The following is a 14835-nucleotide window of genomic DNA, read 5'->3' on the forward strand; positions in this document are numbered from 1 at the left end:
TTTTTTTTTTTTTTTTTTTTAATTCTCTGAATTAGAGTAAAAAATAAAAACTTTTTAAAAAAAGCTGTGACATACTGCTAACAGAGGAAATTTTTATGTCTTTTGTGATAGTAACCAATTATGACATCAGAAACATTCCTTGATTTGTGACTATTTTGCATTGTATTCTGTAAATTATTATAGATCCTTTTTATTCTTTGCTGATTGTGATCATTTTGTAATACTGGGTATTCAACTTAGGACTTCACATGCCAGGCAGGTGCTCCATTCCTGAGCTGCACTCGTTCTTGTTCACTTTGTCTTTTGAGACACATCTTGGTAAATTACCTACTCTGGACCGAGCTTGCTGTCACCCTGCATTGGCCTCCTTAGTAGCATGGATTGCAGATGTTTGCCAGTGGGCCCGGCTTCTCTGTTTCTTTATACTGTAATTTTTATTGAGGTGAAATATGCACCTGATATGAACGTACAGATTTTCTTTTAAAGATTTATTTATTTATTATATATAAGTACACTGTAGCTGTCTTCAGATACTCCATAAGAGGGAGTCAGATCTTGTTAAGGATGGTTGTGAGGCACCATGTGGTTGCTGGGATTTGAACTCTGCACCTTTGGAAGAGCAGTCGGGTGCTCTTACCCGCTGAGCCATCTCACCAGCCCCCGAATGTACATATTTTTAAATATGTAATTCTAATACATTTTTACAAAGTATATACATGTGTACAATCTAATATGTAGCTTGCTAAAAACAACCACTATGTTTTAATTTTTGTTTTTAAGAGATTTCCACTTGAAATACAAACAATATTTAAGTCATTTTGTATAGCGTGAAAGTGTAGTTCTCTCAGAGATTATAACATGGTATTACTAAACTTTAAGTATTTTAAAATATATTAAAATTTTCTACTGTTTAAGAAACATGCACCTTCTTTTCCAGGTAATAGAATTGCCTCTTACAAATCCAGAATTATTCCAGCGTGTAGGAATAATACCTCCAAAAGGCTGTTTGCTCTATGGACCACCAGGTTGGTATTAGATTATTTCCTTCAGAAAAGGAGTAGATGAAGGAATTAAAAAGTAGTAAGACAGGACTTTAATATAGGCAATCCCAGTTTCCACTCTATTGAGAGTAAAGGTTGACATCTGCTCTTCCGTCAGGCATGTGGAGTCCTTCTATGCCTTGTCCCAGTCCATGTAATTCTATATACCATAATCCTTAAAGTTCATTTCATAGAAACGGATGTCCCTGAGAAACTTTAATGGCATCAAACTAATCTATTATTTGGCATCTATTAATGATAAAAAGGCATTGTAAAGTTGCTCAACACTGGCATCAACAATGCTGGTAATCACTGTTCTTGACCACCACATACTTGCAGTGTTGGCAAAAATGCCAGTTTCACTTTGAATGTTGCTAGTAAAGGGGTAAAAGTGATAAATTTTATTAAAATTTCATTCTTAAGAACTGTTTTTTGTGATGAAATGGAAGCAAGGACAGAAAGTACTTCTGTACGATTGCATGCTGAAAAGTATAGTGTGCGCAGGCAAAGCATTCATGCCGTCATTGAGTGGGAGACTACACGTGGGATAGATTTTACTTAAAAGGACAATTTGCAGTCTGTGGTGACTCAGATTGTTGCTTTCTGGTGATTAGATAATTGGTTATTCAGTCTGGCAATTGGTTATTTAGTTTATAGTTTTTCTAGAACAAGTGAAATAAGTAGTACAGACTATTAGTAGTCATAAAATTTGAGATGGCAAGTAAAATTAGAACTTTTAAAAACAACTTATTTTTATGAATATGTGTGTCTTAGTTAGGGTTTCTATTGCTGTGCTAAAAAACATGACCATAATCAAAGAAAGGGTTTATTTCAGCTTTTGGCTCTAATGTTATACTCCATTGTAGAGGAAAATCAAGGAAGGGACTCAAACAGCAGGAATCTGAAGGCAGGAGTGATAGAGACCATGGAGGAATGCTACTTACTGACTTTCCCATCATGGCTAATGTAGCCTGCCTTTTTTTTTTTTTTTTGGTTTTTCGAGACAGGGTTTCACTGTATAGCTCTGGCTGTCCTGGAACTCACTTGGTAGACCAGGCTGGCCTCGAACTCAGAAATCCGCCTGCCTCTGCCTCCCGAGTGCTGGGATTAAAGGCCTGCGCCACCAGGCCCGGCTGTAGCCTGCCTTCTTATAACACTCAGGACCACCAGACCAAGACTGGCGCTTCCAGTAACAGGCTAGACCCTCCCATATCAACCACTAAGAAAATGCACCACAGACTTACCCAGTTGGAGGCATTTTCTCAGTTGAGGCTCCTTCTTATCAAATGACTCTAGCTTGTATCAAGTTGACATACCTACATGTGTGTCTGTGTACCACATGTGTGCCACTGGGTGCCCAAAGAGGCCAGAGAGTGTGTCAGATCCCCTAATACTAGAGTTACAGATGGTTGTGAAGTACCATCTGGGTGCTGGGGATTGAACTTGGGAAGAGCAGCTATTGCTCTTAACTGTTGGACCATCTCTCCAACATGAAAATTAGAATTTTTGAAAAATGTTTACTAGACCCAGTGAATTTGACAGCTTTAATTCTAGAAGACTTTCCTGATGAGATGTATAGTGATACCAGTAGATGATTTTGAATATTTCATAGTGGAAAATGTCAATATTTAAGGAAATTGCATAATTCACTGACCCTCTAGTTTCCAAATGACTAATGATTGTTGCTAAAGATATCATGTACAGTTAAAAAAATCTGTTCATGAGCTAGAGAGATGGCTTAGCAGTTAAGAGCACTGGCTCTTCTTCCAGAGGTCATGAGTTCAATTTGTAGCACCCACACAATGACTCACAACCAAGCATAACTATAGTCCCAGGGGATCCAATACCCTCTTCTGGGGTGCAGATGTACATGTATACAAAACACCTATATACATAATTTTTTAAAGATCTGTTCAATGTATATAGCCCATATTGTTTAAACTTTTTTTTTTTTTTTTTTTTTTGGCTTTTTGAGACAGGGTTTCTCTGTATAGCCCTGGCTGTCCTGGAACTCACTCTGTAGCCCAGGCTGGCCTTGAACTCAGAAATCCACCTGCCTCTGCCTCCCGAGTGCTGGGATTAAAGGCGTGTGCCACCACGCCTGGCTATAGCCCATATTGTAAGAGTAAATTACAAGATGAGATAATTGTCTCACACCTGTTAGAATGGCTGTTATCAAGAAAAGAGTGAATGAATGTAATGAAACCAGGCATTGGCAAAGATGGAGAGAAGAGAAACTATATTGCTGATAGGAATGTAAGTTGATGTAGCCATTTTAGAAAACAGTTTGGAGTTCTTCAGAAAATTAATGAAAGTACTAAAGACCTTAGCAATTGAGGGGGAGTGTGGGGTGTATGTGTGTATTCATGCAAGGCAGCTGAAATCAGTATGTTGAAGAGATGTTGGCACCTCCATGTTTATTGTAGTGCTCTTTACAGTGGCCAAGATAAGAAAATCTTAGTATCCATCAACTTAGGAAAGGGTAAAGAAAATGTGGTATATGTATGCACACAGTAGAATATGGCTGAGTCTTCACAGAGAAGTCACTTCTGTCCTTTGTGTCCACATGGATCAATCCTGCAGGGATGACACTAAGGGAAGTGAGCAGGCACACAAAGACAGAAGATACCACATGATCTCACTTGTGTGTGGGATTTTAGAAAGTTGAACTTACAGAGAATGGTTTGTTTAAGAGGGGCTGTGGGAAAAGGGATGGGTTATGGTCACAGAAAAAAACAAAAAAATTAGCTGTTGGTGTGTTAAGTATTTCCAATTGATGAAAGAAGACTTGGTTTTCACCACAAAGTAATAACCATATGAGTTAATCGATATGTAAATTAGCGTGGTTTAATCATTCTAGAATGTATACATATAATAATGTCACCGTTTTAATGTTATAGTTATTTACTAATTTAAATCAGGAAGGATGGGGAAAATATTTTTAAAGATTAACTTATTTGTTATATATTTGAATATATAATTGCTGTCTTCAGACATATCAGAAGGGGGCATCAGATCCCACTACAGATGGTTGTGAGCCACCATGTGGTTGCTGGGAATTGAACTCAGAACTCCTGGAAGAACAGTCAGTGCTCTTAACCGATGAGCCATCTCTCCAGCCCTAAAGTTAAAAATTTAATTATTGCAAGTAAATTACTTTAGAATTTTAAATAAAAATTTTATGTAGGATTTAGCTTAGGTTTTAGAAAATTCACTACCAATACGATTATGTTATTGGTTGGTTGTGTGTATATGTGCAGGTGAATGACATATGTGGGAGGTTCTTGGATCACTTGTAACTGGAGTTACATGTGATTATAAGATGCCTTTAGAGGTGCTAGGGACTGACTGAACTCTTGTCCTGGGAAGAACAGCAAGCATTCTTAAGTACTAAACCATCTCCCCAGCTCCAAGAGTTGTAAGGCTTTTAAAAATGGTTCTGCAGCCGGGTGTGGTGGCGCACGCCTTTAATCCCAGCACTCAGGAGGCGGAGGCAGGCGGATTTCTGAGTTCGAGGCCAGCCTGGTCTACAGAGTGAGTTCCAGGACAGCCAGGGCTATACAAAGAAACTCTGTCTTGAAAAAAACAAACAAACAAACAAATGGTTCTGCTTTGAAGCCAACCTCATTTGATATTTCTAGGCACTGGGAAAACACTCTTGGCACGAGCTGTTGCCAGCCAGCTGGACTGCAACTTCCTAAAGGTAAGAGAAATTCTTTTATATTTTTTTAAATGAAATTTCTTTGATTTGTCTAATTTGTATTACTATTTTTCTTTTAAACAGGTTGTATCTAGTTCTATTGTAGACAAGTACATTGGTGAAAGTGCTCGTTTGATTAGAGAAATGTTTAATTATGCCAGGGACCACCAGCCATGCATCATTTTTATGGATGAAATAGATGCTATTGGTAAGAATGAAACCTTTTCAATTTTATCTTAAATACTTTTTATTAGAAGTTGTTTAAAAACCTGAAAGAACATCCTGCCTGACCAGTAGCTCTGATTTGTCTGCAGTAGGTACCACAGCGAGTGGGCATCCTCAGAGTACCACCTGCCTGAATAGGACTTCTCAGAGCTTATTATGGCCAGTTTTAGTGAATAACCTGGAGCATTACAGAATGAGAAATACTCCAAAATCAGTTCTTTGTCTTTTTTTTTCTTTTTGGTTTTTCGAGACAGGGTTTCTTTGTGTAGTAACCCTGGCTGTCTAGGAACTTACTCTGTAGACCAGGCTGCCCTCGAACTCAGAAAAACACCTGCCTCTGCCTCCCAAGTGCTGGGATTAAAGGCATGCGCCACCACTGCCCGGCTTACCTAGTATTTTTAACACCAGCTAGTATTGCATTCTGTTTTATTAAATGATGGGCACGGAACAAAAAAGAATAACGTCTATATATTTCCAAATCTACTACTTTAGGTGGCCGTCGGTTTTCTGAGGGAACATCAGCTGACAGAGAGATTCAGAGAACTTTAATGGAGGTAATATTTGGTAAAGAGGATTTATAAAGAAAAACTTATTAATAAAAAACTAAATGCATATTTGAAGGTGAAAGTGTTTGAGATGTTGCCAGGAATGAACACATTCTTGTACCATAATCCCTAATAAGAAAAACGATTACTGTGGAGTTTGGGAAGATGGCTCAGTGGGAAAGAGTGATTGCTTTGCAAGTATGATGGGCTGAGGTAAAACTTTTCTTGGCAGTCGTGCATCTATAAGGCCAGCATGATGAAGTTAGAGACTAGAGATACTTAGGCTTGCTTATTGCCAATGGAGCTTCAGGTTTAGTGAGAGACTCCATTTCCAGAGAATAATGCAGAGAGGCAAAGTACACCAATGTCCTTCTGCTGGTAGTCTCCAGAAGGACCCCACACATACATATTATATCTATACACATACACAAAAGAAGGAAGGTACTCACTAAAGAACAGGGAAAGACAGGAAAAGGTTGATCAGTGGATACCAGGTAGACAGGAACAAGCAGTTATTGTTTGTTAGGTACCTGGGTATCTCTGTAAAAAACATAAACTGACTTATGTGTGTAAATGTGAATTAAAACATATGGTTAGTTTTAATGTTTTCATATAAAGAGGTAAAGTGAGAAAAATGGATACTGGAAAAAAGATATAGAAAATTCTATTTGGTAAAATTGTTCTATTTGATAGTTTTTTAAATAGATCAGCTATTCAGATGTATAAATTATTGTTAAGCATTTGATTGTGCTGGTTTGGTAAAGGTGTGAGTAACATACATTAAGACTTTCAGCAGTAAATGAGTTGCATTATGTTTGTGGCTACTCTGAAAACCACTCTTTGATCTTTATTACTAAGACTATGACAGCTAAAATAGAATTTTTAAAAAATATTTTTTACTCTTTGATAATTTCATGCATACATACATGTATGCATACATACAGTGTGTCTTCACATCTACTCTACCTCCTCACTCTCACTCCTAACACCCCCAACACCATCCCACCTTCATGGTCTTTCTTTTTAATAACTCACTGAGTCCAAGTAGTGTTTCCTGCTTGAATTAGCAACCTACTAGGGGCCATACCCTTGAAGAAGAGTTGCTCCCTGTGTTCCCGCAGTCATCAGTCAGCAACTCCTCTTAAGCCCACCAATTGTGTGGGGATCAGGTAATCACAGCCACTGTGAGGTCACGACTGTAGTGCATCTCCTCTCCAGAAGATCTCAGTCTCCCCTCTACTCTCAGCCCCGTGCAATGATATATAGTAAACTAGTTTTAATGATTGAGCAGGTAGGTGATGAAGTGAAGAGGGTACATAACGCAAGATCCCATTTGCTGCAAATGGAAACCAGGCAGCACAGGGCATTTGATTTTAATTTTTTTTTTTTTTATTGTAGTGTTTGAAAATCGATTTTTTTTTTTTTTTTAAACAGATTATACAGACCTAGGCAGAGGATGAGCAGTTTTGTGCTTTTAGACAGGCTATCTTCTGCATAGCTTGGAACTTCTACATAGACCAGTCTGACCATGAACTTAGGACTGTCTCTGTATACAGTATTTTAAATTTAAAATATAAAGTCTTGTGGCTGGAGAGATAGCTCAGCAGTTAAGAGCACTGGTTCTTCCAAAGAACCCAGGTTCAATTCTTAGCATCCACATGACAGTTAAACAGCTCTCTCTAACTTCCAGGGCTTATGACACCCTCACATAGACACATACACAAAAAACACCACTGAGCATTAAAAAAATCAAATAAACCTAGCCTAAGGTACATGAGACTCTGTCTTAAAACAAAAGCCAAAACTATAAGAGGTGTTTTAGAGCAACACAATTATAAGTGTATTCATATAACTGATAATATATATATATATATATATATATATATATATATCATTAACTAGCAGACATCATCAGTCAGCTAGTTATCTTTTAATAATTTTTATTTTGTTAAACTTTGTTTATATGTGCACAAAAATGCATGTGTTTGGTAAAGTCTGTCTCTAATTTTTTATGTAGTTACTAAATCAAATGGATGGATTTGATACTCTGCATAGAGTTAAAATGATCATGGCTACAAACAGACCAGATACACTGGATCCTGCTTTGCTGCGCCCAGGAAGATTAGATAGAAAAATACGTGAGTTACTCTTTTCTTTATCTGCTCTGTTTTTCTCTCTGTCAATTTTATCTTTTTACCTAACCTCTTTCTACTCTATTAAACTATCAACTGGAATACAAAATAATTTCTCTCTGTTTTCAGATATCGATTTACCAAATGAACAAGCAAGATTAGATATATTGAAAATCCACGCAGGCCCTATTACAAAGCATGGTGAAATAGGTAAGAAAGTAGACTGTTTATTCGAGTATGCATCGGGTAAATGAAGCGCAGCACAACAGGATGCTGCTGCCGACAGCTTCCCAGGTAGCATAGGAGTTTATGGACTCTACTGAATGCTTTTATCTTCTCAGAAGAATAAAGTGTGAAGGAGGGAGGTATTGCTACAAACCAGAGGGCAGCAGAAAAAATATAAAATAGTTACATGTGTGTGCTGGAGAGATCGTTCAGCAGTTAAGAGCTCTGGTTGCTTTCCTAGAGGTTCTGGATTTATTTCCCAGCACCTACATGATGGTTCATAACCAGCTGTATCTCCAGTCTGAAGAGATCCAACACCTTCTGGCTTCAGAGGGCACTGCATACACATGGTACACATACAAACACCCAGACACATAAAAATAAATATGTTTAGCTAGGGGGTGGTGGCGCCTACCCTCAAGAGACAGAGACAGGCAGATCTTTTAATTAATGGCCAGCCTGGTCTACAAAGTGAGTTCTGGGATAGCCAGGGCTACACAGAGAAACCCTGTCTCAAAAAAACTAAAATAAGTTTAAAATAAAAATTTAAAATATTATAAAGTGCATATGTAAGTGAGGGCTGAATGTAGCAAAACATGGCTTATAAGATGAGTTCTACTTGGCTGTTTTCTTTTTAAAAGTTATGTAGAAACTTATCTGTATTGTTCCTTTGCATGCTGTTATGGCTGCCTTCCCACCACAGCAGTAGAGTGAAGTAGTTTTGCTCTGCAGGCTTTATTTTTTCTCCTTTTACACAAAATGCTTGTTGAGTTGTGTACTAAGGGAATCTAGTATAATTGCTTGACAGCTTTAGAATGGTCTGGAAAGTAGCACAGTGGCAGATTGCTTGTCTAGGTTGCTTGAGGTTCAGTCACTATTACTACTAAAACAAGAATTTCTTAGAGCTGGTATAATGTCACACAACTTCAATCCTAGCTCCCTGGAGGCAAAAGCAGAAGGATCTCTGAGAATTTGAGGTCAGCTGGGTCTACATAGAACTTCTAGCCAGCCAGGACTACATAGTAAGACCTTGTCTCAATAAAAAAAAAAAACAACAAAGGAAAACTCTTTAGAACTTGATGGTTCTAAATAGCTACAAATGGTTGACTATTACAATTTAATTCATTGTCCCTATGAGGATTTTTAAGCTGGAAAGATTGATCTAGGGCTAGAGAGATGGCTCAGTGGTTAAGAGCACTGACTGTTCTTTCAGAGGTCCTGAGTTCAAATCTCAGCAACCACACGTTGGCTCACAGCCATCTGAAATGAGATCTGATGCCCTCTTCTGGTGTGTCTGAAGATAGCTATAGTGTTCTTATTTATAATAAATTAAATATATAAATCCTTTTTAAAAAGGGGGGAGTGTTATATGTATTTTCTACAAATACTGAGCTCTCCCAAGATGCTAGATAACTATGATATCCTTGGAATCCCTGCTCTTAGAAGGTTAGTGACATGAACATGATTATGTGCTGACTAAGGAGTCCCTGTATAGAGACCAACCAGTTCTTTATTGCCAACAAAGGTATAGTTTTAGTAGCCTGTGCTCTTCTGTTCCTCTCACTATCTCTGTCACATTCATAGCTAGCACAGAGCTGTAGTTCTTCAAGCCATGTCTACTTTGTGAGGAGAAAGACTTCACTATTGTTATTCCAGACCCCATACAACTTGAAATTTGCAAAGAAAATCAGAAAGCTAATAAATGCTTGCTATATCATTTAAAGGTTCTGTTTTGATAAAATCTCTACCTTCAGTATATTTTACATTTGCCTTGCATGACAAAAGTACATTCCACCTGTTGTTCCTGTTTATATACTTAGATATTTTATGTGTACTTGTATGTGCCTAAGTGTATGTCTGTTTGCCACATCTGTCTCAGAGTTAGACAGTTGTTAGCCACACCATGGGTACTGGGAACCAAACCTCAGTCCTCTGCAAGGGCAGCAAGTGCTTTTAACTGCTAAACCATCTCCCCGGTCCCCAAATTATTTTGTTTTTTGTTGCATGGCTTTTTTATGTTGTGGTGGAGTGATTGAACTCAGGACTTTGGAAATGCATAGCATGCACTCTACTACTGAGCCGTACCCCTAGTCCTTAGAATTTTTGTTAGAATATACTATAAACAATACTGAGCTTCATTATGCCATGTGTGTGTGTACATGCATGTGTATTTTGTATTTGGCCATATTCACCCCATTTCTTTCTCTTGTCCCCCTCCCATGCATCTGATTTCTTCCTCTTCCCAAATTCTAATTATATATTTTATTTTGCCACTGAGTGAGTTTTGTGGGTTTTGTTAAATTTTATTATGTACTCCTAAAAACCAGAAGAGAGAGTTGGAGCCCCTGGAACTGGAGTTAAGAGACTTGTGGGTGCTGGGAATCAAATTCAGGTCCTGTGGAGTAGCAGCCATCTCTCCAGTCCCTGATCCATTGAGTTTAAGTGTACATGCTTAGAGAAGTATGGACCCTTTTCCTGTAGCTACACCACTGAAGAAAGTGTCTCTCTCCTACTATAACCTGTAACTGTTTATATGTCATCAAGAGTGCCATTTATGTGTGGGTCCAAGGTCTGTGTTGCATACCTGACTTGGAGCTTTGCCACCCTCCCAAATCTTGGGGTTGATTACAGGGGTGCAGCAGGTTTAACAAGTCACAGCTTTGTACTTACTTCCATGTGTTTTTACAGCTTAAAAGCAGGCACCTACAAATTTTGATGAAATTTTGGTTGAAAATTCAAAAGTATGTTTTCCTGATTCTAGTTACTTTGCAGCAAGTTTAGTTGTTAATGCTGTAAAATAGTAGCATGGGTAATGCTGATCAAATTAAAAATGAACTAGTCCATTTAAATTTTCTCTATGGGCAAAAATTAATATTGAATATTTATTGTTATCTAGCTGATTTCTGTTATTTTTTTTTTTTCTAAACAGATTATGAAGCAATTGTAAAGCTTTCAGATGGCTTTAATGGGGCAGACCTGAGAAATGTTTGTACTGAAGCAGGTGAGAATAAAAAGTATATTTTTACCATCAATAACAATGTTCTAAGCTTATCTAAAAGCAGAGCTGCACTTTGTCAGGATTTCTGTTTTTTGGTTTGCATTTGAGACTTGATTTCAAGAAGTAGAACAGAACAATGCAAGGGAGGATGCACCACTTAGTAGCTGACTTTGATTTTAGGGAAACGTACAGAATGCCATTGAATGTTGTATGGCTGGACATGCAAGCCTACAACACTGATTTACCAGCTACCCTCCCCCCACTCCCCAATGAAGTTGGCTCTTGGGAATGTGATCTCTGAAGGACTTTCTCATGCCCACAGGCATGTTCTGGGAAGCCTGATTGCAGGACTGTTTGGTACACTGTGGCTAGAACTAGAGTGGACAAGTCCCATGAGACCAGTATTTGAAAGATTTGCTCTAAAAGTCTAAGGTCCTGGAATTTGTTTAAAATGAAGTTTTAAAATAAAATTCTGAATTTCTTGATACTAGTTTTATTTTTGGTAACAAGTGACTTGGAAACAATGCTAGGTTGAAGTCATTTATTTTTCATTCAGAATATTCAGACCCAAGGCATGTCTGCAGTAGTCTTTGTAATTACTATGTCATCATGAATAAGTCAGCTAACATACAACTTGAAGTATCTAGAGTAATTTATCACATTCCAAAATCTATCAGACCACATAATTATCAAGGACGACTTTCAGGAAAAGCTAAAGTCAAAAGGCAGTACTGTGATTTTAAAGCTGATGCTGTCAAATTTTGATAGGTGCTTTTTGTTTTTCTCACATTGAAAAACTTTGAAGGAAATCTCACATTAATGGCAACCATACTTTTGTATACATATATATATTATAGAATACTTAGATCAGATTAAACTCAGGTCCTGTGGAGGAGCAGCCATCTCTCCAGTCCCTGATCCATTGATTTTAAGTATGGATGCTTAGAGAAGTATGGACCCTTTTCCTGTGTCTACACCACTGAAGAGAGTCAGTCAGTCTCTCTCTCTCTCTCTCTCTCTCTCTCTCTCTCTCTCTCTCTCTCTTACTATAACCTGTAACTGTTTATATTTCATCTAGAGTGAGTGCCATTTATGTGTGGGTCCAAGGTCTGTGTTGCATACCTGACTTGGAGCTTTCCTTTCTTAGAGATTACCTGTCTTCTCATACATAACCATCCCTTCACTATGAAAACACCTAGAATCATTTTTTCTAACTTTTTGAAATATACAGTGTATAGTGGTTATCCTGCCTCTCCCTCCCAAGTGCTGGGATTTTAGGCTTATAGTACGCAGTACAGATGATTGAACAAGTGTTTATAATCTAGGCAATACTCCTGACAGCTGTATTCCCCAACCTTAAGCCTTGCTTATGACAGGTAATCATTATTAAAGTTACTGCAAGATGGTTGTGTTGTTTAGTTTTGAATTGCTTGATATCAAACCCAAGATCTTGCATATGTTAAGCAAACATCCTACCTGTTCCACTACATAGATGAATAGCCTGGCCCAGATGTTTTGTTCTTTTGGGGAGTCGTTGCATATGCTATTAAGAAACTTCAGCCAAGAATGTGTAGGTCTTGATAGTTCTGGGTTTTTTTTAAGTACCACCACCTAATACTACCAGTATTTTTATTAAATGAATATTAATTTTATTAAGTACTACACAGTCCAGATTTAAATATTCAGATAATTGTGGTATCTTCTTATTTCAAAAACAATGCTCACTCTACTTAAGAAAATGTATGAAGTAGCATTACTGGCTCAGAAGTAGTAAGTGTGTATCTCTTTACATTTCCTCCATAGAGATAAGATTACTTAGTTTTCTTTCACCTTTTCTTTTGAGATGAGGTCTTGACATGTTAGGCTGGTCTTGAACTTGCAGTCCTTTGCAGTCTGCTAAGTGCTGAGCTTACTTACAGGTATGTGCCACTGTCCCAGCTTAGCTGTCTTACTGATGGAACTGCATTGCACATATGATAAGCAGCAAATTCTTTTGTTTTCTACAGGTATGTTTGCAATTCGTGCCGATCATGATTTTGTAGTTCAGGAAGACTTCATGAAAGCAGTCAGAAAAGTGGCTGACTCCAAGAAGCTGGAGTCCAAGCTGGACTATAAACCTGTGTGATTTACCAGAAGGGTTTGGTTGCTGCATGACAGACATTGGCTTAATGTAAAAATAAAGTTAAGGAAAATAATGTATGTATTGGCAATGATCTCATTAAAAGTGAATAAACATGTATAAGCAACATAATAGTATGTAATTCAGTAATTCTTTTAAAATTGGTACAGAAGAAAGTTATATGTTTGTTAATGTTGCATTTACTGCAGCAGAATTTACGAAAGACATCCTGAAGCTTCTCGTATTTTCTTTGTGAGCATTTTGTACAACATTCAAAATGATTTGAGATAGTAGAGGAGAGCGTTTCTTATGACTTATTTTATATTTTGTTTTCCTCATCCTAAAAAAAAAAAAGCAATAAAATCTGTTTAAGTTGTCCTATACATACTCTTGTCTTTTCTAAAAGCACATTTATTCATATCTTTTTGGATCAGTAAGTATATGATTTGAAAGCTTGGATGAAGTTGAAAATTAAAATAGTGCTTTGAATTTTATTTTTAAGCAGTACTCAGAGTCCACAAGAATGTCTTCTTGTATATATCATAGAGTGTGGGGGTATGGAGTATATACATGTACTTGTGTCTTCCAAGGAATTTTCTTTATCTATTGCAGTTAGGTATTTGATAATTTTAACTTTTTAAAGATTATGACTGGAAATAATACTTACAGTTAATTTGGTTTATGTGAAAAAATAATTCCCTTTTGTGGTCTGGATCCAGGAAAAGTCTGTTCGTGGACATATAATTTTACATATATGTGATTTCTAGAGAACTATTATTTCTTAGGTTCATCAATGGATTCTATAAATATCTTCCAGTAAATACCAGGCTGAGATTGTCTACTCTATGGAATGTTAAATGTTCAAAACAAAAGTTCTGTTACCTGTACACAATTCTAATTTCATGTGGCAATCAAAAGTTGTATAAGGAAATTGTCAATGTCTAAGAATTGAGATTATTTATAGTTAATTCTTGTTTAAATAAAGACATCAAACTTCAGTTTCATAAATACCAAAGGACTAACCATAAATGATCCAGCTAGGTATGTAATTCTTTTCTTTTCTTTTCTTTTCTTTTCTTTTCTTTTCTTTTCTTTTCTTTTCTTTCTTTCTTTCTTTCTTTCTTTCTTTCTTTCTTTCTTTCTTTCTTTTCTCTCTCTCTCTCTCTTTTCTTTTCTTTCTTTCTTTCTTTCTTTCTTTCTTTCTTTTTTTGTTTTTTTTTGTTTTTTTCGAGACAGGGTTTTTCTATGTAACCCTGACTGGACTGTCCTGGAACTCGCTCTGTAGACCAGGCTGGCCTCTGCCTCCTAAGTGCTGAAATTAAAGGGGTGTGCCACCACTGTCCTGCTTCCCCTTTCTTTTTGAGAGAGGGTCTCACTATGTACCCCTGACTGGCCTGGGACACTTATTGTGTGGGTTAGGCCAGCCTCAACTCACATATTTTCTAACCTCTCCTGAGTGGTGGAATTAAAGCCATTTACCACATTACTTGCCATTGGATTATTTTTTAATTAAAAATTACTAGCAGGGTATTCTGTGCCTTTTGTAATTCTTAAAGCTGGATAATAGTTTATATAATACTAGAGAGCATAGAACATATAATTGGTCATCCAGTTTTTGAACAGCTATCCTGTATGTTGAACATGCATTACATATATGACAACATGAAAAGAGAGGAAATCTAAGTTAAACACATGGTCCTTCCACTTTGTTTTTAAAGGATGTTTTTTTATAAGTCCTGAGGTCTCTAGGAAGTGGTCTTAAAATACAGTGAAAAAATAGTGAGAGTGTTAGTTACACACTTTGCAGCCTTCAGTGATTCCTTCAGTGAGACCAAAGGTGGTTCAGAAGTT

The 14835-nt window shown here is 37.1% G+C and overlaps 1 protein-coding gene across 1 annotated transcript in view; it reads left to right on the top strand.

The window, feature by feature from the left end:
• The window catches only part of Psmc6 (proteasome 26S subunit, ATPase 6), a 21778-nt gene extending 7784 nt beyond the window's left edge, over positions 1-13994 (top strand). Inside the window, exons 7-14 of the mRNA XM_021203034.1 lie at positions 938-1025; positions 4682-4743; positions 4825-4948; positions 5458-5519; positions 7528-7648; positions 7772-7852; positions 10797-10868; positions 12872-13994. Of these exons, the coding sequence (XP_021058693.1) occupies positions 938-1025; positions 4682-4743; positions 4825-4948; positions 5458-5519; positions 7528-7648; positions 7772-7852; positions 10797-10868; positions 12872-12990 (729 nt within the window). The 3' untranslated portion in view covers positions 12991-13994. The remainder of the gene's footprint in view (positions 1-937; positions 1026-4681; positions 4744-4824; positions 4949-5457; positions 5520-7527; positions 7649-7771; positions 7853-10796; positions 10869-12871) is intronic.
• The last annotated feature ends 841 nt before the right edge of the window (positions 13995-14835 follow it).

The sequence above is a fragment of the Mus pahari genome, chromosome 8, assembly GCF_900095145.1.
Source record: "Mus pahari chromosome 8, PAHARI_EIJ_v1.1, whole genome shotgun sequence".
NCBI lineage: Eukaryota > Metazoa > Chordata > Mammalia > Rodentia > Muridae > Mus > Mus pahari.